The sequence below is a fragment of the Microtus pennsylvanicus genome, chromosome 1, assembly GCF_037038515.1.
Source record: "Microtus pennsylvanicus isolate mMicPen1 chromosome 1, mMicPen1.hap1, whole genome shotgun sequence".
NCBI classification, from domain to species: domain Eukaryota; kingdom Metazoa; phylum Chordata; class Mammalia; order Rodentia; family Cricetidae; genus Microtus; species Microtus pennsylvanicus.
Genome location: NC_134579.1, coordinates 115,353,869 through 115,381,046, shown reverse-complemented (window position 1 = coordinate 115,381,046; position 27,178 = coordinate 115,353,869). Strand labels below are relative to the sequence as shown.

Sequence of the window (27,178 nt, the reverse complement as noted above, 5' to 3'; positions counted from 1 at the left end):
TCAGCCCCGTCTCAAAGAAAAAGAGAAAAGAAAAAGCATAGGTAAGAAAGGTGAGCCTCACCCATACCAAGTCACCGCTTCATGGCCCACGTGAGCCTCACCCATACCAAGTCACCGCTTCATGGCCCACGTGAGCCTCACCCATACCAAGTCACCGTTTCATGGCCCACGTGAGCTTCACCCATACCAAGTCACCGCTTCATGGCCCACGTGAGCTTCACCTGTACCAAGTCACCGCTTCATGGCCCACGTGAGCCTCACCCATACCAAGTCACCGCTTCATGGCCCACGTGAGCCTCACCTGTACCTAGCCCTGTCTCACTGCCAGGTGACCGGGAACAAGCTAGCCGTTGCTCCCCTTACAGAAAATGGCATACAAACCCACAGTTTCTAGGCAGCCCCTGACTGCCATCAACCAGACCCAAACTTAGACCAGCCAAGGTGTTCACGTTTAAGACACCATCTGCCGGAAGAAAGGTTACCTCGCAGAATGTCAAGTTTGAAGATAGAATCCTCTTTTAATGGGCAAGATAAAAGAAAAAGAAAGACGGGGGGGGCAATTATTTTATTTGTGTATATGCTGGCACGACCCCCACCCCCATGCAGCCAGGTCTGTGCAGGCCACCTAGACACCAAAGTGCTCAGCCAGCTCCTCATACTGTGCCCATCTCCTAAAGGAAATCCTAAGATACCCCCAACACACACAACCTGGACCCGGGGCGGGGGCTGCTCTGCTCCTGCCCAGCACTCCAACAGAGAGCCCATCTTTCTGACCAGGTGAGAAACCAGGACTGGGGGAGAGGGAGGTACCCAGAAACGATGGCTGGGCTCCTTAATACATGAACATCTGCTTCCAGCTCTTTCTGAGAAAAGGTCTCGGGAAGCAGGAAGGCAGACGGAATGGCTCACCAGCCGGCTGGACTTAATGAACGCATACAGGACGGTGGCTTGGGCTCAACCTTCTTAGCCTTGAGGTGTTTCTAGAGAAAGTTCTCCTGATCCCACCTGTACCCCCACTCCCTCCTCGGTCTCCCCACATGCTGGCCTGGCATGGCACACCGAGCCCTTCCTGCCTCCTCCCCGCTCTGACAGACAGCAACTCTGCACTGTCAGAGTTTCCAAAGTTAGGACTCACCACGGCTGATGGCTTATTTACCGCCGTCATGGGGAGAAAGAGGATTTGACACGTGTGAAATGATAGCACATTTAGGTGAGTCAAGCTGTCACGGGCTCTAATGAATGTCTAAGCACTTCACAGCTGATGTGTAAAATCTACCTGCTTCTGAACATCACAGGGTTATAATATTTTAATTATATCGACACTCTTTTCTGAACTTTGAGCACAGAACAATATTCCACGAAGCAATACCTGGCCTCCAGCCATTCTAGAAATTTCTGTAATACGCTTCTAAAAGGCCCAGTCTTGCTGGCTCATCCTGAGGATTCGGAGGATTCCTCAGAGTAGGACAGCATTTTCCTACCCAAGTCTCCTGGGAGGGGCCACCAACCCCACCACTCCCCTCTCCCACAAACACAGCTGGGCAGAGGGACTCCATCCCCTCATTCAAACTGGGTGCCCCTAACTGCTTAGCTTAAGCAACTCTCTTTGCGGGGGAGAGGAAAGATGTTCTGGGGGCCAGGACCCAGAACGTCATCTAAGGGGAGAGAAGAGGTAAAGAAAAACAGAAGAGAAAACCATGAACCCATGAATCCGGTTACAACGACAATATACAGAAAAGCCATAAAATAAGCCCGCATTAGTGATGCTCACCATAAAACCATCCTATAACCAAATGAAATATGCCAGCATTAACTCAGGACAGGATTTTATTTCTCCTTATTTCTGGGCTGCTACAAGCAAAGAAGGGGGAAAGAAGGAGAGTGGGGGAGGGGCTGAGGAGTACCAAGGTCCTTGAGCCCCCAACCCCTGGGGTTGACTGACTTCCACCCCACCAAGCCAGCCCCAACATGTTCGCTTTACCACGCTCAGAGAATGTGCTGGAACAAATAATGACTAACTGGACAGCTTCCATACTTCAGAGGGCTGAGAGCCCAGCTGGCACAAGGTCACCTTTCTTGTCCAGAATGGGACAGCGTCAGCATTGTGGTCCAGCCTGGGGACATGGGCTGCTTTTACTGGTTCGATCACTTTAAGACTTAGGAATCAAGCTGCAAGGAACCACACAACCTGAACAACCCAGGATACAAGACTCACAGTCCTCCCAGGCCACCAGCCCTGGGTATGGGAGCCCCCAGTTCCGAGCCTGCATAGATCCACAGTTCCTACCTGTATGTCAAAATAAGCTGCAGAAGTTTCCTCTCCTCTGTGGAAGACGAAAAATGAAGATGCAGGCGAGTGTGGAGGAGGAGTCATTAGCAGGACACACCAGAAAGGGTCCCTGGGCAAAGGGCTCAGAGGTGGATACCCGAAAGACCCTGGGCTTTGCCCACTGTGCAAGGGAGCACAAGAGATTCTGAGACTGGGGAAGGAGTGGGCAGTTGTGCTGGCCTGGGCCTGGGTAGCTGCATGCTGGAACTGCCACAGTCATAGCTCTGAGCTCTAGAACTATGCAGCCTTTGCAAACTCCCTGGGGGACATCTCCTCTTCTTTATATCGATTCAAATGAAACCCCCCTCCCACTCCCTGGGAGTCTGTTTGTACCAGATGTACAGCCATTGTCTTAATGAGTTCCCCCAGACACACACCCTTGCACATCCCCTATTGGGGGAGAAGAGGTCTTGGTGCTGCCACCTGGACAGGCCTGTCTACCACCCCCTTACAGCTCAAATATCCCTTTCTATCTCAGTGTGTTCTAAGAACCTAACAAAAGGCTTGCGGAGCCCAGGGAGTCAGCTGGAAGCAAGACTGGGGTGACCTTCCACAAAAGACTCCCCACCAAGACTAGGGGCAGGGAGCAGCAAGCATCAACACCCCCAGCTCAGAAATCAATGCGGGAAGCCGCACCCAGCTCTCAGCCGCGGGTCAGCTTCTCTCCCATCAAGGCTGCAGCCCAGGCTCCTCGATGGAAAGCGAGTTATCTAATGAGAATTGTGTTAACTGGCACTCCCGCCGACCCGGGCAAATACCGGCGCTGTAAACCTCACCGTGGCAATTCTCTCCAGCAGAATAACAATAGCACCCGGCTAAGGGCTTCCGCCAGCCCAGCTGCTCATTCCCCTCTCGTCTGCCGCGTTCTTGTCATTCCTTATGTTACAGAACATCAATCATAAATAAAGACGCTGTCCCCCAGCCTGCCCGGGTCTCATTTACAAACATTAGCAGGGAATACGATTACCATTGGCCTTCGTGCCAAGCCCAATGTGGCTACCCAACTCTCTCTCCCTCTCATTCCTTCTCTTCCCACCCCCCACCAAAGGCCACTTTAGCATCTTTTAAATCAGCAAGCACAGCTAACAACCCTGCCCATCTCAGCCGGCCACCAAACTGTAACCTCAACTCGGGCGCGGATCAGGAATTGTACGGTTCTCGCAGTTATTAACTGCATGCCTGAGTGCCCCGATTTTCTCTCGGCTCAATGGCTTTGCGGGAGGAGGGGAGCGAGAAGTGGGGACAGAGAAGAGGGGGGCTGGAGCCACTTATCAGAGGCAACTTAACGAGATCTGCGGGCAGATTAAAAGGATAAAGTGGGTGCCCCCCGCTTTTATTTATTTATTTTTAATAAAATCTCCAGACATGCTGCCCCGTCTTCTGAGAATGTCACTGGCCAGGCAGAATGCTCTCAGAGCGCGGTTATCCGTACGCCTTCCCCGCCCCTAGTCATCGCCGCACCTGCCGCGACTCTGTCCGACTGCAGGGCATGGGGAGCCTCTGCGGGCATACTGAGCCCCCAGGTGTGTCTCCAGTTGGGGTGCTGTGAAACACCCCCCACAACCCTCGGCCTCAGAAAGATGGCAGCAAACATCCCAACCCCGAGGCACCGGGAGCCCGCGCACCAGGAACAGCGGAAAAAGTGCTGGGGCTGCGAAGAGCGTCGCCCCAGGGAAGGAGAAGGGAGCGAGGGGGTCCACGGGAACCCAGGAGACCCAGGGCAGGGAGAGCAGGGTGCGGAAGCCGGCGAGGTAGAGCCACAAGCCTGGGCCGCGGGTGCAAAAGTTCCCAGGGGCCGCAGCCCGCGCACCTGCTCCGCCCCGCGGCAGGTGCGCAAAGTTGCGCGCGCTCGAGCCTGGGGCTCCAGGCCTGGCGACTGGGATGGAGGGGAAGGTGGAGGTGGGGGTGAGCAAGCGGGGGAAGGGGGCAAGATGAGGGAGCAAGCAAGGGGAGGGTAAGGAAAGCAACGCAGGAGGGGGTGGCAAGACAGAGGTGGAACGGAGGGAGGCAGAAAGCAGGGAGGGAGGGAAAACGGACGGAGGGGGTTAGCAAACTAGGGAGGGGGAAAGCAAGACGCAGAGACTAACCCGCAGGGATCGGCCCGGGAGGAGCACCTAGCGTCCGGGCTGCAGCAGCCGGTGGCGGCGGCGGCGGTGGCTAGGCGGCTGCGCAGCCGCGTCCCGCTCCCCGCGCTGCCCGCGCTCTCCGTGCTCCCCGCGCTCCTCCCGCTCCCCGCGCTCCTCCCGCCCCGGAGGCTCCCACGTCCCGGCGGCCGGCCGATCGAGGCGGCGGCGAACAAAGGCAAGCTGGCCCGCTCACCTGCAGCCGCCGCAGGTCCAGGCGCCGTTTTGAGCGCGGCCCCCTGGTCGCCCGTGCCGCCCTGGCCGGCCTCGGCCCCCGGGCCCCCCGCGGTCCCCCCTCGGCCGCCATCTTGGGGGCGGGCGCGCGGCCGGGGATGCGGCTGCCGCCAACACCCGGGCTGGACCCCGGGAGCGCGGCCCGGCTCCGCGCGCACGCACTTGACTTTGGCTTCTCGCAAACTTATCGACAGCGCCGCGCGCGCGGATCGATGCGCAGGGGGCGGCGGGAGCGCGGAGGGGCCGCGGGCGACGGGGACCGGAAAGAACAAAGTGGGCGCTCTGCAGCGCGTGGGGCCGGACTCTGCGTGCTTCGCGCGAGGGGAGCACGGAGCACACGCGCGCCGGGCCGGCCGAGGTCCCCCGCGGGACACACGCTTCCGTCCGCTGCGGGTGGCGGCCGCCTGGGGGCGTCCCGGAGCCGTGGGAAAGTCTCCCGGCGCCTAGCATTGTGCTCGCCCGCACCGGAGCCTTCGACCCGTGACGGAGTCGTGGTCCAGGCTGGGGACCCAGGACCCTGCGTGTCTGTGCTTTGAGTCTTCACAGTAGGGCTTTGGTCATTATTATTTAGCGGGGGTAGCGCACCCCACAACTTTACCATGCAAGACCCTGATGTGGAGTGATCATTGCTTCAGGGTATTCTTAGAGAAACCTTTGCAAAAGCCTTTCCCCAAAGACTCTTGGCTCTGTTGAGGGGCCCCAGGCCTGCTACAGGGGCTCCAGACCTCTTACCACTGTGTGGAAGTCATGTAAACATTACTGTGGTCAACCCACCAGGGGACCCCCAGCCCTGCAGCATGGCGTTCCTGTGCTTTCGTTGCCTTTGGAGAATTGATCTTTAGCACAGGGAGGGGAGATCCTAGCCTTTTACAGTTCAGACCCTGGACCAAAGAAATGACAAGGAGTCATCGTTCACATTTTCCTCTCCCAGAACTCTCTCTATAGCTCACCCTCCAGAAAGGACTCAGAATCCCATCACGCCTGGAGACACCAATCCCCAAAACTCCTCCTCATGACCCTTCTTTCCTGGCCCTGTGCAGCTACTCCGCACATCACCCCCATTTACTTCCCCTTCCAAAAGAAGAGCCACAGCCCCCCCCACACACACACACACACACGCTTCTCTGTCAAAAGACCAGCTTTTATGGACAGCTAGCCGAAATTATATTCTCTTTTTATGACCCTGCTTGGACTCTTGGCATCACTCTTGGTCTGGGACAATAGATCAATACAGTGGGCTATAAAAAAGATGAAGTTTAGAAGACTTGTAAAGGACAGAGAATCATGATGGATATTTTTGATGATTTTCCAATATTTGTGTCTCCGAGCACGTGCTTCGAAGCAATTAAAGTTTCTAATGTAATGTAAATAACTGTTTCTTAAATGCTTCGGGAGAAGGTGTGATCGCTCCCAGCCATCACTTGAGCTGCGTGTGATTTAAAGGAGGATACAGTATTTCTCTTACTGTCCTCATACATTTTTTCTGTGACGGCTGGGCAAATACATTAACTCAGGAGTTGAAAAGACTCCTCAGACGAAAAGCGGAGCTTTCCCAGAGAAGAAACGAATTAGGCCGAGTTAGCAATTCCGAGTGGCCCATTTCCCTGCCAGATTAAATTGCACGTGACATGTGGTTTATTTCCTCTCTCGATAACTCTGCCTTCAAATTACAGCTCTCATTCTGCAAAATGAATTTAGGCAAATTTCATAACTAATGCGTTGCAATTTTTTAAAATGGCTACAATTTCTTCTTGGGTGTCTGTGCAGCTTGCAGCTTCCATGTCTTTGAGTCTGTTCTTTAAAAACCTGTAATAGAGAATTTAAAAAAAAAACAACTAGAGATTGTGAGACCTTTTCAAAGCACATTTAACAAACAGAGCTTCCAATGAAAGAGTATTTTAACATATGTCTGACTTTGCCGCCATGGGACACACTGCTGTGGTGAGACTCCTGGTTCGTTGTACCGAGAAAGACTTCTGCCTGTGTGGTATTCCTGCCCAAAGTGCAGAGTCTAAATTTAACTGTGAAGAAATATCACACAATTCCAAACAGAGGGGGGGAATTCTCCAAAATAAATGGACTGCTTCCTTCAAAAAAAAAGTCAGTGTCCAAACAAACAGAGGGGCGCTGCGCACACTTTCCAGGCTGGGGAAGGCCAAAGAGATTTGACAAAGTGATTACAAGGGGTGACCAGGGGTCTTCTTTGTCTCCAAAGGCCATCAACTGGACTCAATGGCAAATTTGGCCCAAAGTCAACAGATAACATATTGTATTAACATTAACACTCTGATTTGGATCCTTGCCTTGTGTCCTGTGTAACCAAATAGCTTTAGAAAACACACAGAGGTGGTTAGGAGAGAAAAGGGAGAAGCCATGCCTACGACTAACTCAAACCTTGCAAACGAGACAAGACCGTCCCATGTGTCTCTCTGCAGAGCCTGAGACCTGGACGATACGCACGCTATCATTTGAGGGTTCTGTCTCCTGCACATGTTGTTTACATTTCCTTGAGATGTTTTGGGGAATCTAAAATTAGGTCAAAATTAAAAGTCAGAACTACAGACCCAAAACCAAGATCTGGTTTTGTTTCAACCATTTGGCGCCCCATAAAGATTCTGCCAACAAGTTTTCTTCCTTCCTCACTCAGTCAGGCTGCGCCTTTGACCAAGCAGGAAATTGCCACAGCAAACATGCTTACCCAGGAGCAGCACGGAAATCCAATAATTCAGATTGTTTTAAGTCTGTGATATTTTTAAATGACTTAATACAGCCAAGTCTCTGAAGAATTCCGACCATTTTAATGGCGGCAACTTGCAGTCCCACTGAGGAACAGGCTGCTACATAAATACCGAGCGATCGTGTCTTTCTGTCTCCGTTGAAACGTATTAGCTTTGTTTAGCAGCTTATTGCTTTATTCACAAAATAAATTCCAGCCGTCTCTCTCCCGGCCACGTTCTGAGCACATCGCCAGCCTGTGCCTTATTAGATGTGGGGTTCCCATTCCAGCCACATCTGTAATGGTCTGTGGCTCAGCAATAATGAATTAAGCAGTTAGGTCTTTACCCCTAAATAGAGTTAGCTCTAGGAAGTGATATTATGGGTGGTCCATGAAAGCCAGGAAATTCAGACTTTCTCCGCAGACAAATGACCTTGGACAAGACAATACAATTTTAAATATTATCATGATAAAATGCTTGCCACGTTTTTGGGTTGGTGTTTGTTTGTTTGTTTTTAACGAGAGAAACTTAAGCAGGTCCTGATGAATTCTGGACTCCCAGTGCCACCCACCTCCCCAGATGAACGTTAGGAAATTACAACAGGATCAGAGAAGCCCTTCTTGGGCAGCCCATCCGGAAAGAAGCAGCAGCAGCCAGGGTCCTTGGAGAAATTCATAAACTGTACGAGAATCCCTGGGAAGAGCCTGGCAGGTCCTCAGCCCGGCACATAATGATATTCAAGATCTCTGCATCAAAAATGAAACAAAAGGAAAATGCCCTTTGAGAGCCTGGCGTTGCCCATCGCAGCTGCCAGGCAAGGAGTGAGGCAAGCCTTGGAATTAATCTGTAAGTGGGAATACCCTGAGAGAGTCGGGGAGAGAGGACACAGCCTGGCAACCACCTGCCACATGGTCAAGTCCACCGCCTGGCCTCTGTCCTGACTGGCCGCAAGGACCAAGGGCAGCAATTCCTTCTACCCAGTGCTGGCAGCCCCCGCCCCATAAAGTGGCTACTGGTTGCCAACACTTCACAAATAAATGTCAGTTGCTCTCGAGGCAGAGTGGCTAGACTGGATGTTGAGTCTAGCTGTGTCACCCGAGGCTTAGAGACCTGGGCAACCCAGTGTACCTTTGTGACTTCTTTTCCTCGTGGGTGCAAGTGCGATAATGTTCCCACGATGGGACAAGGATGTGCGTGAAGCACTGAGAATGCGAAGAGGCCGCTGGCCCGTGGTGTGATTGGCGCTCCCAGACTGCAGGTGGGGTGCTAAAGTCCTGAAGTGGCAAGTTTCAGTTTACCATGAGTTCAGGGGCCAGAGTAAGGGCAGATGCCTAGCTTGTCCACGGTGATCTACGATTGACCGGGAGGAAGAATGGGCCACAGAGTTCGGATAGGGCCTCAGTCAAGCGCCAATTCCCCGCGAGCCATCAGAACTACTGAGGAACCCCACTAGTGGGACAGAGTCTCCGGGCCCAGCTCTCCTCCAATGCCAACACTACTTAAATAAACAATTGCATTGTCTGTGTGTTAGTATTTGCTTTTAGTTCTCCTCCCCCATTCGTTCTGCACCTGCTGACCTCAGTGGACTACAACTCCCAGGCGCCCTTGCTGTCTGACTAACATTTGGATTGACCAATGGTATGCCTGTTAGGAGATCAAAGGGTGGAAAGAGAGGAAGTTGGGGCTAGTGGTTCCTAGTCTTCCTCCCCGGGGGCCCTCAAATTTAAACAGCTCCTGTGGAACTGCTCCTCTCCAGTCCTCACTGGCCCCAAGATCTGCTCCCTAGTCCTCCCGTTCAGGTCTGGGTTATGTGGCTTCCCTTTTTACAAGGTCTCAACATTGCCCTACCCACAACTCTCCTAAGGTGCGGGGGGGCACTCTCCAAGGCCCACAGGAAATCCCTGACACCTCAGATCATACACTGTGTCTTTCTTATATACACTTATCTATGAGGAAACATAATTTATCAATTAGACATGAAGAATTTAGCCATAGCATAAGACAGTGAACTCTTTTGACCACAGGTAACAGACAGCCAGGTCATGGTAAGTGGTAACTGGTTCCCCACCTCAACACACACACCCTACAAAACACCCTGGTTGAGTGGACAGGGAATATTGTTCCATCCTGGAAGAAGGCAAGGGTGATTTATTTGTGGGCTGAGGCTGTGTCCAGATGGCTGTGAAATATCGCTGATCAGGTAGATGCCTGCAAATTTGGAGCAGGATTGTGGACATTCCCAGCTTGTGTTACACTGTGCTTCCCAGAGGGACGCCAAGGAAAAGACATCAAACAGCCACACACAAAAAAAATTAGAGCCCCTTAAGTTCCACACCATCTTAAATTTGTGTAATTGAATGTATGGGGACATGCACACGCAGCGTATTGCCTATATGAACATGTGGAGGCGAGAAGTCAACCTCAGACACCACCCCCCGGAATTTTTGAATCAAGATCTGTCATTGGGACAAGGAGCTGGTCAATTTGTCCAGGCCTCCCATATGCTAGACCAAGTAATTTACTACTGAGCCACATACCCAGCCTTAATTAATTAAAAATATTTCTTTAAAAAAACGTGTTACCAATCTATTTATTTGGGGAGGGGTGGGCACACGACACAGAAGACATCTGGAGATCAGAAGACAACTCACAGGGCCAGAGAGATGGCTCAGCAGTTAAGAGCACTGGCTGCTCTTCCGGAAGACAAGGGTTCAATTCCCAGCACCCACATGGCAGCTCACAACTGTCTGTAACTCTAGTTCCAGGACTTATGACACCCTCACACAAACATACATGCAGGCCAAACACCAACGAAAATAAAAGTTAATTATGCATAATATATATATATATATATTTAAAGACGACTTGCAGGAGTAAGTTCTCTCTTTCTACCATGTGGGTCCTAGGGATTGAACTCAGAGCCTTTATCAGCTGAGCCATCTCACTGGCTTCCATAATTACCTTTTTATAAGTATAACTTAGTCTTTTTATGAGAAATCTTCATTTGGTTGGAGTGGGAGAGTGTGCTTTCCCTAGGGACCCTGCCTGGCACCCCTGCCACGGCGCATCAGAGCCTGCTGGCCCATCTAGAAGAGAGCTGAGCAGGGAGCCACTATAGTCACAGCCTGGCACTGTCCAAGGTCTTTCTTTCCCTCCTCACCCGTGCCCATAAATTCAGGCCGTTCCCATTAAAACCGCAGCCTCTTCTGAAACCTGACACTTGAAATTATCATGAAGTCACAGGGTCGAGAGCAGCCTGGGGCTCATTTGAAGACTACTGGGGCGAGAGAACTTTCCCATCAGATCCCGCCGTCACCTCGTCGAGATGACAGAGAAGAAGAGCAGGACAGAATGAGAAGCCAGGACGGATTCACTCTCATGGAGTAGATACACAAGAATAGGTGGGAAATAGGTTGGTCCCAGAAACCAGAAAGGAAAAGACACACATCAGAGGATTCTGGGCCAGCAGGCTAGCAGCATAGGAGGGAAAACCCCAACTCAATTAGACCCCTACCTCACACCACACAAGGATTAGCTTCAAGGAGGTGCTCTAGCATACCATGGTTTGATTTTATCTCTTCGCTAATTCATTCATTGGAGATGGGATCTCACATAGCCCAGGCTACCCTCAAACTCACTATGTAGCTGAGGATAGCCTTGAGCTTCTGGTCCTCTGCCTCCACTTCCCTGTTGCTGAGATTACAGCTTCACACTGTGGATTTGAAAGAAAAAAAAACTCAACCTAGCATCCCCTAGGCAAACAATCTACCCCAGAGCTTCATCCTCAGTCTCTTTGGTTTCCAATGTTGTGGTAGGTATTGGGGCGTAAGAATCTGGGATTCTACCCACAGATGGCTTTGTAATCAGAAACAGGACTAAGTGTTTATCACTCATCCAGAGGGCCAGGGTTTTGTTCCCAGCACCCATACTGGGCAGTTTACAACTACCTATAATTTCAACTCTAGAGCTCTGATGCCCTCTTCTGGACTCCATGGGCACTGCATTCACATGTGCATACCCACACAGACGTTTAAATAGAAATGGTAAGTCTAGTTAAAAAAAAAAAACAAAACAGAGAGCCGGGCAGTGGTGGCGCACGCCTTTAATCCCAGCACTTGGGAGGCAGAGGCAGGTGGATCTCTGTGAGTTCGAGACCAGCCTGGTCTACAAGAGCTAGTTCCAGGGCAGGCTCCAAAACCACAGAGAAACCCTGTCTCAAAAAACAAAACAAAACAAACAAAAAAAACAGAGATAGCAGGGGAGGAATGCAAGATACCCATTGTAAATGGAGACCATTCGTTCATTTCCTGGCTGCCCAGATCCAAATATCACACAGAAACTATATAACTATTAGCTCAGGCTTCTTATTAATTAACTCTTACATCTTAAATTAACCCATTTCTATTAATCTGTGTAACAGCATGAGGCTGTGGCTTACTGGTAAGGGTCTTGTGTCTGTCTCCTCTGGCTACATGGTGTCTCTCTCTCTCTCTCTCTTTCTCTCTCTCTCTCTCTGTTCTGATTTCCCACCTGAGTTTACTCTGCTAAGCCATTAGCCCAAACAGCTTTATTCATCAACCAATAAAAGCAACACATATACAGAAGGACATTCCATATCAACCCATGTGACCCCCGGCCTCAAAGATGTCAGCTTTTGGCCTGCAAGGCCTCTGACCCTCTGTCAGCCTGCAGGGTGGCCATGGACCTGCCATGTCCTCTGAAACCCAAATCTTCAGCACCTCTACCATTCCCCCACCAAAAAAAAAAATGGGATGAGGAACACAGGGCTACTCCAGTCTCATGGGGAATGGGGAAGAATCTTTGTAGTAATATGAGCGGTGGCGGGGCTGCGTCCCCAACACCCCAGCCGCCTGCTCGGCTAGCTTATGCCCCGAAATAATTACACACAAACTGTATTCATTTAAACACTGCTTTGGCCCATTTCTATCTAGCCTCTTCTAGGCTAATTCTCACATATTAATTTAGCCCATTTCTAATCATCTGTGTAGCGCCCCTAGGTGCGCTTACCGGGAAGATTCTAGCCTATGTCCATCCTGGGTCGGAGCTTCATTGCTTGCGTCTGCCTGGGAGCTGGGAGCATGGTGTCTCTCTGAAGGCGTCTGCTCCCGAGAGGAGAGCTGTCGAGTCTGAGCTTACTTCCTCTTCCTCTCAGCATTTTGTTCTGTTTACTCCTCCCACCTATCTTCTAACCAATGAAATGGGCCAAGGCAGTTCCTTTATTAGCCAATGACCTTCCTCCATCAAATCTTACTCTGTATCCCAGACTGCCTTCCAACTTGCCATATTCCTGCCTCAGCCTCCTGAGTGCTGGATGATAAGCAGGCACCACCATTCCCAGCCCCTCATCTCTGTTTTTAATATTTATTTATTTATTATGTATACAATGTTCTGTCTGTCTGCAGGCCAGAAGAGGGCACCAGACCCCATTACGGATGGTTGTGAGCCACCATGTGGGTGCTGGGAACTGAACTCAGGACCTTTGGAAGAGCAGGCAATGCTCTTAACCATTGAGCCATCTCTCCAGCCCCTCATCTCTGTTTTTAATTCTCCCCCTCCAACCACACACACCGTTTGTCCGCTCTGTCTTCCCAGCTCCTCCCCCTTCCCTTCGTTCTCTTCCTCTCTCCTGCAACATGTATGTGTGGGCAGGGGTCCTCGCCATTAACTGAGGTATCAGCCATGAGTCAAACAAAAAAGGGAGAATTCTGTGGTTGCTTTGGTAAAATGACAGTGACTCTCACCTTAGTCTCTGTCCCTTTCGGTTGTCACTATTACAGGCTCATGGTGCCTGCCTTGATCCTTACAGCAAAGGTGGCTATGCCCATTTTGCAGGTCAACAAACTGAGGCCCAATGAGGTAGAAGAGCTCATCAGGACGAGGAGGAACATGGTTTGGAAGCTGGGTGGGAGGCACACTCGCAGCCGGGATAAGGATGGCTTTCGGGCAATGGCAGCCAATGGAACGGAAGAGGGGAGGGACACACTTGTCTGTGACCCAGGCAGTCAGTTCCTGAGTCACCTCTCTGTCAGCCTCCTAGGAACTTCTACTTTCTCTGCAGATGGTACCCAAAACCTCAAAGTGATGCCGCCTCTTTATAGGACAGAACAGAAACCTCAGAGCCAGCTAGCTTATGGCCCACAGTCTTCCATTCCTTGCCCGAGACTAGCCCAGCCTGTAACTTCACAGTTCTACCTAGCAGTGCTGGGAGGTCAGCACTGTCCTCTCTTCCCTTTCTAGCCCAGGAAATGGCTCAAAGAGGGTAAGTAACTTGCTCAAGTCACCCAGCCTTGGAGCAACAGAGCTGGGATAGAATCCTGTTCTGACCAAAGCTGGGGTCAAGTTCTCAGCTTTTGGTGGCACCCCATCTCCTTTCTCTAGGTGCCTTTGATTACTTCCCTGGGGTGCTGATTCCCTTTCCCAGCTGGAAATCAAATCCTTTCTGTAGCCACTGTCTGTGGCTTCCCTTGCTGAACTCAGCAAGCTCTGAAACAAGATTCTAGAAGCTCTTCTCCTTCCCACTCCAAAGACCTTCAAAGAGCTTAATTTTGAAGGAGCACCACCCCCCATCGCCACCTGACTTGGGGTACTGTAGAATGTTTTATGCAGACAGCACCCCAAAAGGCCTCCACACTTGCTAGGAAGAGACCCAGGTTCAGGTCTGACCTCTGCCACATGCCCACACGCTCTTCACTCATCTCTGCACATACATGCACACAGTGCATACTTGGGCTACCTGTACTCACAGATGCTGTATGATGCCCCTCTGCACACGTGGACAACAGGTACAGGTCCGCAATGCATCGCATGACTCTTGAAAGTTAAAATCAGCTTCTCAGAGACGCACCCATCTGCACATCTGAGTTCCACAGCCTTGTGAGCACACAAAGCGTGTCCTGGAAGTGGGGGGTTGGGGAGGGTTGGGGGGGGGCTTTCCAGAAGCTTCCCAGTACCTGGCTTTGCTACAAGCCCCATCTGGTGGACACTGTTTGTATATTCCAACTGTGCTCCAACCCAGTGTCTCCCTTGACCTCACAGAGTATGCTGGACATTCCCACGGCTGGCATGTACAACTGGAAGGGTATTTGGGGGAACCCTTACGTGTTGAAGGGTTCCCCTCTCTCCTATTCCCTTCCCTGGGCAGCAGTACCGGAAGATCTCAGACGGGGAGGTATAACTTAACTGACTTCTCCTACATGGCCTCTGCTCTAAACCTGGGTTAAGTCCAAACATGCACTTGGAAAAAGCGTGTGACATCATGACACAGGCTGCAAAGTGACTGAAGCTTAGGGTGGCCTTGAGCCAGAGCTGCCTCAGACCCAAGTTCAAGGACAAGGCGGATCTCAGTCGCACACCTTCCTGGCTGTGTGAGCCGGGCTAGTGGCCTCTTCCCAGAGTCAGTGGGTCCAGATTCCTAAGGGGGCAGTTGGAAGAGACAATCAGAACCACATGGAAGCCACGCCCACTTCCCTGTTCCAGTATCTCTCCAGCCTGGTCCAGGATGGCCTCCAGTGACCAAGAAAAAAGGGCTAAAACCAGAAAAACCCAACTCTGAAATCCAGTTCAAGTTCTGGCTCAGCCACTTCTTAGGTGTGAACTTGGACAGTTACCCCACTTTCTGGAGTCTCCATTTCCCTGTTTGCACCATGAGAACCTCTTTGCGCTGTGTTAAGAGAAATGCGTGCAGAGTCCACCACGAGTGGGCGGCTGTTCTCAGAGCAGCCGGTGGAGCAGGCTTCAATGCAGGGAGCTCAGGGACCCTCAGGAGCCCGAGCCAATCATTGGAATTAATTATGATCTCAGATATCGCTCTAAGTACCAACTAGCTCACTAGCTTCACAACCCCACGAGGACTGAACCCATCTCCCAGATGGGAACATTGAGGCACAAGGATGATGTCACTGACCCAGGGACTTCGTATGGGAATGGTGAATCCAAACAGGACAGCCCAGAGTTGGCTGGCTTTCTCCAGGTCCCCATTTCCCACTGAGCCGTCTTGGGCACCACAGAGGAGGTCCAGAAGCCTCCTGAGAATCTGAAGCCTGCGTTTAGACATGGACTAGGGTGCCTCACAGGCATGCTCTTCCTTCTGGTCCCTGAGGAGGACAAGCCATACAACACCCCCACCCTATGGCTGTCGGGTTGAGAGCGCCTCAGGGAGGTGGGCCAGCATGCCGCTGATCAGACACCTGCTAAGCTGTAAGGCGAAGGGAGATAGTGGTATAGACAAGAGACAATGGTAAAAAAGAGGCGGGGCCTGGGAGCGCCTCCATCCATTTAAAAGGTGCGCCTGGGCTGCCCAAGGTGACTAAGTGTGAATCCTGAATCCACGGTTGCCGGTTGTGCCGTCTCTGCAGACACTCAGCCTCTTTGGCCATCACCGTCTTCCTTCAGAGAACAGAACAGACAATGCAGCCTACAGGGGAAGGCAATGTCACTGCCTTTAATCACACCCGACTCCTCCTCTCCTTTGGCCACCCCACTGCGGGTGAGCCCCAAGCCCATGCACCTACTTCTGCAATAGCCACTCACCGCCAGCACCACTCCAGCGTGGATCTGAACACGGGATCTACTCTAACCAAAGACACAAGACAGTAGCGTTGGCTTCCTCTCTCACCCTAACAGGACCCACCTGTGTGACATTCTCGGGTGCTGCAGGCTGCGTTCCTAATGACTCCACCTGTGTTCTAGGGGCTCAGTGGCTATGCGGAGGCACCATACTGTGTGGCTATGGATGGGCTTCCCAGGACTGAGCACCTCAGAGGCCTCACTGCTCACTTCTATAAACAGCTGGGAAGTAGGGGGAGGGCTCCCAGAAAGGGAGGCTCTCTGGGACCTGTCACTCCATAGGACATCAGTGAGACACACAGGAGAATCCCATGGCTTCCCCCAAGCTTCCTGCAGCTGTGTTCTGTCTGCTGTTACCATCTGGAATTCTTTCTAGCTGCTCAGCAAACTGGTGCTAAACCCAAGAGACTCACTCAAATGTCCCTAGAGAGGCCCTGTAACAAGATCACCTGCTAAGTTCCATGGAACACCCTTGGGTGCGTAATTCACACAAGAGGACATTCTACTGACCAATAAATCAGAACAGTGCTGCTCAGCCTGGGCAGGCATGCGGGGGAGGAGGGGGGATCAAAACAAAAAGAGGTGGCTCAGCGGGAAAGACGCTTACCTTCAAGACACAGAACCTGAACTCATGTGGTAGAAGGAGAGAACCAACTCCCTCAAATTATCCTCTCACCTCCACAGGCACCATGGCATACATGCAAGTGACCCACACACACATATGGAAGTAAATGATCAAGAAATGACTTGACGCTCACCACTCTGGCCAAATGCCAACCACTAAGCGTCAACAAGGGTGTGAAGAAACTGGAGCCTCCTACTGCACGGCAGGTGAAACTGGTACAAAGAAAGGCATCTTGGGGTCTGTCCCCCAAAATATGTGCACAGTGTAATCTGGAATACCGTGAGTACCCTGTGGAGAAATGAGACCGTTTCAGCCCATCTTCGAGGGAAGTCAGGGCTGGCGCTTGAGGCAGAAACCATCAGAAGGCTGCTCGCTGGCTCACTCCAGGCTCACACCCAATAGCCTTCTCATAAGGCCCAGGCCCACCGGTGTAGGGGTGGCACCGTCCACAGTGAGCTGGACCCCTCTCCATCAGTCAGTAAGCCATAAATGCCCACAGAAATGGCCACAGGCCAACCTGATGGTGGCAGTTCTTCAGTTTATCTCCCTCTGCCTGTCAAGTTCACAGCGGGAGCTAACTATGACAGCATTTGTGAAATCCCTGTTAAAGAAGAGAAGGGAAAGATGAGAAAGGAAGGCAAGAGGTATCTGGGTCTGCAGTGAAGGCAGGGAGGCCATGGATGGGGCTGCCTTGGTGACTTGAGAGAGGCAGGGTACACAGAGGGAACAGGTTGGCCAGGGTGGCTCAACACCAGTGTCCCATCCTGCCCCTTGTCTGTGGCTGCAAGGAGGGCCTGTCCTTCCTCAGTACCCCTGTCCCTTGGGGTCAGCTAAGGATAAGCGGATATCTGGTCACTACCCTGTCTCCTGCCACACAGCTCACCCACTGGCTGAAGCCAGTCTCTGCTGAGTCCCGAACAGTGAGGAGCAATGATATGTTTGATGAAGGGTAGGGCAGAGCACCAACTCTGTGTCTCCCCAGCCGTGTGTGTGTATGTGTGTGTTCGTATACACAAGCCAGAGGACAACTTGCAGGAGTCAGTTCTTTCCCACCACCATGTGGATCCAACTCTGGTGATTAGACTTGGTGGCAAGCACCTTTACCTGCGAAACCATCTCCCCGACCCTAAAGTTGGTCTTAAAGCCTCACATACTCTATAACATCACAATGTTCTGATAAAGTGTGACTTTGTGAAGGATGGATTGAAGATTTGGGTTTGTGGGTTTGTTTGTTTGTTTGTTTGTTTTTTCTGAGACAAGGACTCCTGTAGCCCGTGCGGGCCCCAAGCTCACTACGTGGTTAAAGGTGACCTTGAACTCCTGATCTTCTTGCCTTGGAGTACAGGAATGTCTAACCAATCACGGCTTGAGGTGGAGGGAGGTCTTAGCCCAGAACACTTAGCTTCCTTCCCGGGTCATATTGGATCCCCCTCCCAGGGAAAAGCTGGGCTGTGAGTGGGAGAGATTCTGGATGCCACAGCTCGCAGCATTCTGGGCTTGTCTGGCCTTCAACGTGCGATTCTGAGAGTTGGAGCGAGAAGAAGCGCGCTCAGAATGGCACGCGGGTGTGAAGCCGGCTGTCGCGCCAGCTATTTGCCTGTATTTAAAACACATATGGGTGATATTTTTAAATATCTTTGCTATGTGACTGCAAAACATTGCAGTTGCTACTTCATGGACGTGGGTTTTTATGCAAACCCGGGATGGAGAGGCTGGGTGTGTTGTCCCTCACCAGCTCTGTGGGAGAGCGGGCCCTGCGTGTGGCGGGCCAGGCCCCACCTGTGAGCTCAGGGGCTGTGGGTAACTCACGCTTTCTCTGGGACACATCATCGCTAGCTTCCTCCTTGGAGTGATATAGACACCTCCCCACTCAGGCCTCGTCAACTGGGTCATCCCAAGTCCTTGCCCCAGGAATTGTTCCAGGGGCAAGCACCTTTACCCCGTGAGCCATCCCCCACATCCGTCTTTTCATTTTAGACAGGCCCTCAAGTACCCAAGATGGCCTTGAACTCATCATGTAGTATAGAATAACTTTGAAGATGACCTTGCCTCCACCTCCAGAGTACTGGGGTCACAGGCCTGTGTCTTAGCACTGTTTCAGTCATGAGGACAGAGTTGTCCCTCAGGTAGGCAGATCCCAAGGGACTAACGGGAACCGAGCACACAGCACCAGGTGCCAGGGTTCCATCTCTAAGCTCTGACATACTCACAGCAAAGCAAGGTGATCACAGGGGCCCTGAGGGACAGACAGCACCATCAGAATCGTAGGTCTCAGGAGAGGACCGGTGCAGTTGAATCTTAGATGTCCCTTAGGCTTGTATCCCCAGCAGGCTGATTTCAGAGGCCTCTGAGAAGGACAAGATCCTGAGGGCTCCAACTTCCCCCTTGAATTGGTTTAATCTACTGATGGATGCACAGCTTGCCAGGCCTTAGTGTGGGGCTGTGTCACATGGTCGAGGTCTCTCTGCATGGTGGCTGCCAGGGGAGCAGCTCTTCCTCCTCATGCTCTCCACCTGCTGATCTTCCTCACCGCAGACCGGAAACAGCCTGCCAAAGGCCAAGAATCCACCTCCCCTCCTTTGAGGTGATGTCCTCAGGTGATTTTCCCACTGAGACAGAAAAATGGCTGACACAAAAGATCGGTACCAAGAGTGGTGCTCTTCCTCAGGAGACTTCTCCTGGAAGCCCTGTCCAGACCATTTTTCCCGTGAACCTCACTGGGCAGCATCACATCACAGGTCCATTTCTGGTGATTTCTCCTGCCCTTAGCACAAGCGGCATGGAGCAGAGAGATTTCCCAATGGTTAGAGCTGTAACTGCTCTCTCTGAGGAGCTGGGTTCGATCCCAAGCACCCACATGGTGGCTCACAACCGTCTGTAACTCCAGTCCCAGGGGATCTGACACCCTCTGGCCTGAGAGTGAGGGAACCAGCATAGAACCAAACTAGACCTCTGAATGTGGTGACAGTTGTGTGTCTGGGGAGACTGTGGGGCCACTGGCCCTGAGACCAGGATTTATCCCTACTGCTCATACTTGTTTTTTGAAACCCATTCTCTTTGGAGGAATACCTTGCTCAGCCTAGATATAGTGGGGAGGGCCTTAGTCCTGCCTCAAAGTAATGTGCCTTACCCTCTCTGAGGAGTGGAAGGTAGCAGGGAGAAAGTGGAGGAAATGGAAGGAGAGAAGGAATGGGAACTGTGACTGTATGTAAAATGAGAAAAGATGGAAAGAAAGAAAGAAAGAAAGAAAGAAAGAAAGAAAGAAAGAAAGAAAGAAAGAAAGAAAGAAGGAGGGAGGGAGGGAGGGAGGGAGGGAGGGAGGGAGGAAGGAAGGAAGGAAGGAAGGAAGGAAGGAAGGAAGGAAGGAAGATAGATAGATCCTGGGGAAGCCAGGTATTGTATAGCACATCTTTGATCCCAGCACCCAGGAGGAAGAGGCAGGTGAAGCTCGGTGAATTAGAACTCTACAGAGTGAGTTCTAGGACGTCAGAGTACATAGTGAGGCTCTGTCTAAATAAATATATTACTAATAGAGAAGAAACTCATTAGTCCAGGTTAGATCACATGACTGAGCCTGAACTAGTCATCACAATGGTAGGCCAGACCCAAGCCATGCCCATTCTACATCACGGCAGGGTGGCAACAAGGGAGAAGCCTGGAGGATATCAACTGGTCAGCAACCAAGAGGACATTTAGAAACAGGAATGACCTGCCTAGAAAGGGTAGGACACTTGCCCTAGATCTCACAGCAGAGGACCCAAAGCGAGAAGCTCAGAGCCACTGAGTCCCAGGAGTCCCTGCCACACCCACCCTCAACTCCCTTCCTCTGCTCCCACCCCCATCCCGGCCTCTGACTTATTTGTAGCCAAGGCCACAGCTGCAGGTTAAAGGCACCCCTCTCCTCTCCCGGCCTAGGTCACCCCACGACACCTTTGGAAGACAAAAATTAAGTTTTGATGAGGTTGTGAGAGTGGGGCCCCCACAATAGGATAGTGGCGTTCGAAGGTTATTTACAGACCCCCTCCCCAAGTTATAGAAACAGAAGAGTCGGGGAGTGGTTGCCTCTCCCATGGAGCTGCCTACGCGCTGATCAGGGAGCTCCGGGGACAAAGATCTCAGGAGACTTCAACCACACTAGGGTGACTCTCTGGCCATGCAGCTCCCTTTAACTGACCCACGCTGCTGTAGGGAACCCCAATAAACTCATCTGTTTCCTAAGCTGGGCTGGAATGGTCTGTGATTGGTGCTTAGTCTTAGAGAGGAGACATTTGTTCCCGTGTCCTCTGGAAAGGTCACACCACGGCAGCATTTACAGACCTCACCAACGCCTGACAAGGGACAAGGTGACTTCGGTTGTGCAGCCTCCAGTACTGGGGACACCTGACTCCTGCCGCCACCTATCCCCGCCCTGGTATTTTCCTGCACTGTGTCCTGTCGGGATCTGTTGAACACAGCAAGCATTTGAGGTCCATGACAGACTCAGGGGTTTGACACAAGCATTAACCCATGAACAACGCCTCCCTTCTAGCTTTTCTGTAACTTTGAGATCATTTTCATCAGAGAAAAAATGACTCCAACTTCCCCGGTGACCTCCACGCACATGCTTCCTCCCTCCATCTGTCCCTGGAGACGAACGACGTGGAAACTACAGAACTGGAGCAGCATCTTTCCCATCATACTTCCAGGCACAGCAGGAGAGAAAAGATGACAGACAGCTAAAGGGCTCAGGGGTCAAGGAGGACCCTGCGGAACCTGTAGTCTTCCAGCCACGAGCCAGCTCGTCCTGTGCATGTTTCCCAGAGTTGGAGTGGTCTATCTGAGGTCACACGGCTGGAAAATAGAGCTGCGATTCGTGCACACCTTTAGCTTAGTCTCCCTTCGGAGAGCCTCACAGAAAACGCCAGGACAGCAGCCTTGCACCTCTGCATGCGACAGTACATGAGGAGAACATCTAGCTATTAATGTAACGTAGGGTAGATTCTACCAATGCCAACAGGAAAGATGTGTGTTCACTCTCAATGAGCATGAGTTTCTACGGAGGAATCTGGAGCTTGGCTGGGAGAGACACAAAACAGTCAGCAAGAATCCAAACCCCTTTGTTGTTCACGTTCTGTGCCACTCAGTCTCCTGGTATCATCTTATGTCATGATCAAGAAATGACTGCCATTTGGCCGGGTGGTGGTAGCACATGCCTTTAATCCCAGTACTCAGGAGGCAGAGGCAGGTGGATCTCTGTGAGTTCGAGGCCAGCCTGGTCTACAAGAGCTAGTTCCAGGACAGGCTCCAAAGCTACAGAGAAACCCTGTCTTGAAAAAAAACAAAAAAGATGACTGCCATAACCCCAGGTGTCAACTTTTTATACCAGAGTCCTATGCAGCAAAGGCAGGGTGGAGCTAAAGAAAGCTATATAGACCTTCCTTTTCTAAAGAGAAAGATCTTTTTAAGAGAAGTCACCTTTCTCAGAAGAGTTGAACGGACCTCTGTCCAAACCCTAGATGTACCATTTTATCTCCATAAGCCTCAGTTTCCCCATCCCAGGAAAGGGGACAGTAGCTTCCTCTCCAGGCGTGAGAATGAACTCACCTAGTCCTGAGTTCTCGGCAAGTGCCTGATGGTTTCACTGGGCGCCAAGGTTGCTTTCTCCGTCCTTCAGTGAGCCCTTCCTGGCCCGGGCTACCTGTTCTCTGTCTTCTGCTGGATTTATACATGAAGGGCCCAGTCAAGGGATCTGCGGTGTGAGTGAAGAGTACCTACCTGTTCCCAGGTACCCTCCTGGAGGACTCTCTACAGACAACCCAACAGCCAGCAGCCTCTCCCTGCCCGCTGCTACCCACCTCAGGTAACAGCTATGCCTGATGGGAACGACTCAGTCAGGAGCCCCAGGATTTTCACCTCTGCTATATCATCCCTTGAGGGGCAGGGTCTCTGTATTGAACTCTGCCTGCCTGCCTTCCCCTCATGGCTGGATTGCATGCCTACACTGCTTTATGCAGTGCTGGGGGTGGACCCCAGGGCTTCCCACGTGCTAAGTGGGTACTCACCCACTAAGCCACACCCATAGGGACTCTTCTCTGGATGCCAGTTGGAGCCCATTGGTTTTGTTCCTGCCGACAGCCAGGCTGAATTAGCATATCCCTTTCTCTCTCTCTCTCTCTCTCTCTCTCTCTCTCTCTCTCTCTCTCTCTCTCTCTCTCTTTCCCAAAATAAATCATTTGAAAACTTGGGTGGTGGTAGTGTTTTGTCTGTTTGTTGTTTTTGAAACAGGGTTTCTCTGTGTAGTCCTGACTGTCCTGAAAATCACTCTGCAGACCAGGCTGGCCTTGAACTCAGAGACCTGCCTACCTCTTCTGGGATCAAAGGCATCTGCCATCACCACACCACCACCTGGCAATTTTGGTGTCTTACACAAAGCAGTCAGGTACTTGAGTCTCATCTCAGTGTGGGATGGCTCGTACCTGTCATCCCAGCACTGGGGAGGCTAAGGCAGGAGGATCTAAAGTTTGAGCCCATCCTGAGCTACAGAGTGAGTTAAAAGGACCGAGCTGGAAGGAGGGGGCTCTTAGGGAAGGGGAGAGAAACACAGTGGACCGTGGGAGAAGGGTAAAGGGAGGGAAACAGGAACTTAAAGAGTTCTGTTGGGGGAAAAGGAAAAGGGAGGTCAAATTTCCAAAAATAAAAGTCACCATAATGCACATACCTCCGTGGGAAAGCATATGGTTTCAATCAATTTTATAAAATCTAAACTGACAGTGTTCCTCCAAGATGCAAAGACCATCTAAGAAAAAATCCAAAATCTGACGTAAGGAGTCCCCTTTTGAGTTGCTGGTCAGGGACGTCCTAAAACTCCCAAGGCATGCAGCCTATTGCTGTTGCCCTTGGTTGCCCTAGCAGAGGCATAAGGTAAGTCAGTCCCTACTGCCGAAGACACCAAGCACTTTCAAAACAGGACCCAGAGCCCCCGAGCTGGAACTGACCTGAATGCCCCCTCCCCAAGGACTAACTTTCATGGTTCCAGAAGGCACCATGTAAGCTTACAAAGGAGGGCAGCAACCATCAGTCCTACCCAGTTATGACGCCTAGGAACCACAAAAATGACCAGCGTGGTGTGATAACCATAGGGTCCAGTAGTGGCTTGAGTGTCTGTCTAGGCAGTAACCAACAGCTCTCTAAGTAGACAGAAGACCCTTAACAAGAGGGAAACCATGCCTCGTACTAGACACCTACTTAACTACTGAAGCCACAGTTAAGAGGAGAATCTATAGCTACTAATTTACTAAACCAGCATACTCCCAAACAACAATCTCTAGATATTTGCACATATACCCACAGATAAGTGTACTCTTCACCCTTCATCAAGGAAACTTCTCTTTCCAGCAGATGGAGACCATCCCAGAAAACTACGGCCAATCAAAGTGCAGCATTATGGAGCTCTGTCTGAATGGATACAACTATAAAGCAGTCCCCTACATAGCTCAGGGGACATTGTGGAAGAGAAGGTAGCAAGAGCGTAAGAGCCAGAGGATCGGGGACTTCGCTGTAGGACTGTGTCTCCTAGGAATGCCACAAGCTACACACATGGTGCCCAGACCGCACAGCTGCCATAGCAGGCACCACCCAGGAGCAGACCATCCAAAGGAAACTTCTACCATCCCGACCATTGAAGATGGGATCACCTGCCAGAACCCACCCACTGCTTTTCACCAGGACACCCCTAGACAAATGTCACCCCTACCTTTGGTACTATAAAAACCCAAGCCCAACTGAGCTAGGGGCTCTCTGATCGCTTCAATATGTTGGACACACAGACAGTCTGAGTTTGCAAACTCGTGTAAGAATAAAGGTTCTTTGTTTTTACAAACAGGACTCGGTCTCCTAGTTGGTTTTGGGGACTCCGTGATCTGGGCATAACAACCAACATGGCTGCCTAAACCTGAGCTGAACAAGGACAACACCAGCAAATGTGCCAAGATGGACGGGTGAAAGCCCTCCAGGCCTCCATAGAGAACTACAGACAACTGAGGAATGCTGAAGAAGGGGACTGTCCCAGGACAGAGCACACCAATTGGCTGTCCAGAGCCAAAAGGTCATTCCCCAAAACACACATACAGGTAGTTTACACAGACTAAACAAGTTATATCTAAAAATATGTGTATATACATATACTTACATGCATACAATAAAAATTCATTTAAGCCAGGGGGTGGTGGCACACACCTTTAATCCCAGCACTTGGGAGACAGAGGCAGGTGGTCTCTGTGAGTTCTAGACCATCCTGGTCTACAGAGTGAGTTCCAGGACAGCCAGGGCTACACAGTAAAACCCTGAATCTAAAACAAAACAAAAAAAATAGTTTTTAAAAAAGGCTTCAGCCGGGCGATGGTGGCGCATGCCTTTAATCCCAGCACTCGGGAGGCAGAGGCAGGCGGATCTCTGTGAGTTTGAGACCAGCCTGGTCTACAAGAGCTAGTGCCAGGACAGGCTCCAAAGCCACAGAGAAACCCTGTTTCAAAAAACCAAAATAAATAAATAAATAAATAAAAAATAAAAAAGGCTTCAATTTGAAGACGAGGGGGTAGGAGAATCTGGGCACGCTGAGAGGAGTGAAAGGAGAAACGCTCTAATCAAATTAGCATCTCAAAAACTTTTAGAAATAAAAAAACTAAAATGGGGAGATGGCTTGGGGGTAAGACACTTGCTACACAAGCATGAGGACCTGAGTTCAAATCCCCAGCACCCACAGAAAGCCAATATAGTCACCTAGTGCTCCTCAGGAGATGGAAGGTGGAGATAGGAGAAGCAGCCTAGGGTACACAGAGGCCAGCAACAGACACCCACACCTGACTGTGGCACGAATTCACACACACAGAAATAATAAAATTCAATTAAAATCAGTTGTCTACTTGGTCAAAAGTGATTCACCTCCCATTCTGAATCAGGGAATTAATTCAGAATCTTCAGGTTTGTACGCGGTAATGATTTTGAGAAAGTCCCCATCTTGCATGGCCTCATGGCCCGAGCTCTCAGCGCCCTCACTCATGTGGCAACTTCTGGCCGCCGTATTGATCTTGGCGGGCGTATATCATTTGCCTGTAAGTACCCATGTCTGTTGTAGTTAATATACAATGGATTAATTTAAAATGCATTAGTTTAATAAAAATGCATAAGATAGAATAGAATTGCATTAGCTTCAATAAAAAATTCAATTTCATAAATATTATCTCGTGTTAAAATGCATTGATTTCCAGGAAAATATATGGGTCAGAGGTAATTTACATCGGCTGGGATGGAAAACCCGGGTCCAACACACAGGCTGTTTTAGCCAAACGTGTCCGAATGTGTAGAGAACTGGTCAGGCCAGAATAAACCATCGTCAATGTTACCAGCCTCTGTTCTCCTTGGTGAGTGTGTATCTCACACAATGCTAAGGAGTGGCAGTCTATCTGAAGGCAGGCAGGTGGTGAGCCCAAAGAACATTCTAGAAATCTGTGTGAGGGGCATCAGTAGCAGCCACATTCCCTTGGTGGTGGTAGCAGGAAGCTTGAGTAAGACTGGAGGCAACTTCTCCACCTGTCTGAGCAATGACAGGGACCACCTCAGACAAGAAAACCTGTTCCTTTGTTACCAGTGGGCTATGCCAGGCAAGATGGAAGGGAGCCTGGAATGGGGGACACCCAGGGATTGGAACCAGAAGTTCAGGATGAGCTGGACACAGGGTCCCAGCTAGGGATCTACGGTTCGAACTGCTCCTGGGTTCAAATCCCAAACCTGGCACTTCCCATGTGACACCGGGCAGACCGTGCATGCTGACTGTTCCAGGTCACACAGCTATCAGGTGGCAGCTGAGACTGACACTCAGGTTTCGGTTGGAATTTATGTGGCCACACCCCTGCCCTCAGCTACCACCCTGTTTCCGGCAATGGCCAACTTCAACACAGCGGGATGGCTGCAGGCCTCCTCAGAGCCTTCAGAATGCCAATATGAGCCTAGACTCTTCCAGGGGAGAAGAGCAGGCAGAGGCTCTTCAAGGGCTGGGAAAGGAAGTAAGAGGGTGACTGTCACCTGCGTCCACCTTTCCACGGCTGACTCTTTACGCTTGGCTGAGAATCTAGCTTGGGCAAAGCCACAGAGCCATCTCCCCCAAGCATGGAGGTATTTTTTTTGAGCACCCACTTTGGAGGGAACCCCTACTTTGGGTCTGCTGCATGCTCGTGAAGACAAGAGTTGGTTAGGTGCCCAGTGGAGTGGGTAACACCACAGAGGCCGTCCATCCATGCCGCAGATTCCTGGGGTCGCTTTGCCGTGTTTCTGGCATTCGTAGCCCACCCCCGACTTCTTTAATAAAGTGTGACATTGTAGTCCCCATCGTTACTCTGCCTTCAGAAGGAACAAGAAACCAGAGTGGTGGTGGTGGTGGGAGGGGACTGCAACACCAGGGATTGTGCAGAGATGAACATGGGAATTAAAAAAAAAACTTTAATATTTATATATTTATTTTTAGTTTGTGTTCTATTTCTGCAAAGAAAAACTGGCGTTTCGTTTATAGTACTGTAAAGCTGCCTTGTCC

The 27,178-nt window shown here is 51.0% G+C and overlaps 2 protein-coding genes across 7 annotated transcripts in view; one reads left to right on the top strand and one right to left on the bottom strand.

The window, feature by feature from the left end:
* Cux2 (cut like homeobox 2) overlaps positions 1-4,764 on the bottom strand; it is a 175,583-nt gene extending 170,819 nt beyond the window's left edge. For 3 of the 6 annotated variants that reach the window (XM_075980078.1, XM_075980135.1, XM_075980088.1), the window contains exon 1: positions 4,649-4,764. In XM_075980078.1, the coding sequence (XP_075836193.1) occupies positions 4,649-4,759 (111 nt within the window). In that variant the 5' untranslated portion in view covers positions 4,760-4,764. Of the gene's footprint in view, positions 1-4,416; positions 4,536-4,648 lie in introns of those variants that run through there. The other 3 variants (XM_075980105.1, XM_075980115.1, XM_075980143.1) reach the window with 1 other exon arrangement.
* Pheta1 (PH domain containing endocytic trafficking adaptor 1) overlaps positions 1-27,178 on the top strand; it is a 298,237-nt gene that overhangs the window by 181,451 nt on the left and 89,608 nt on the right. The window lies entirely within an intron of this gene.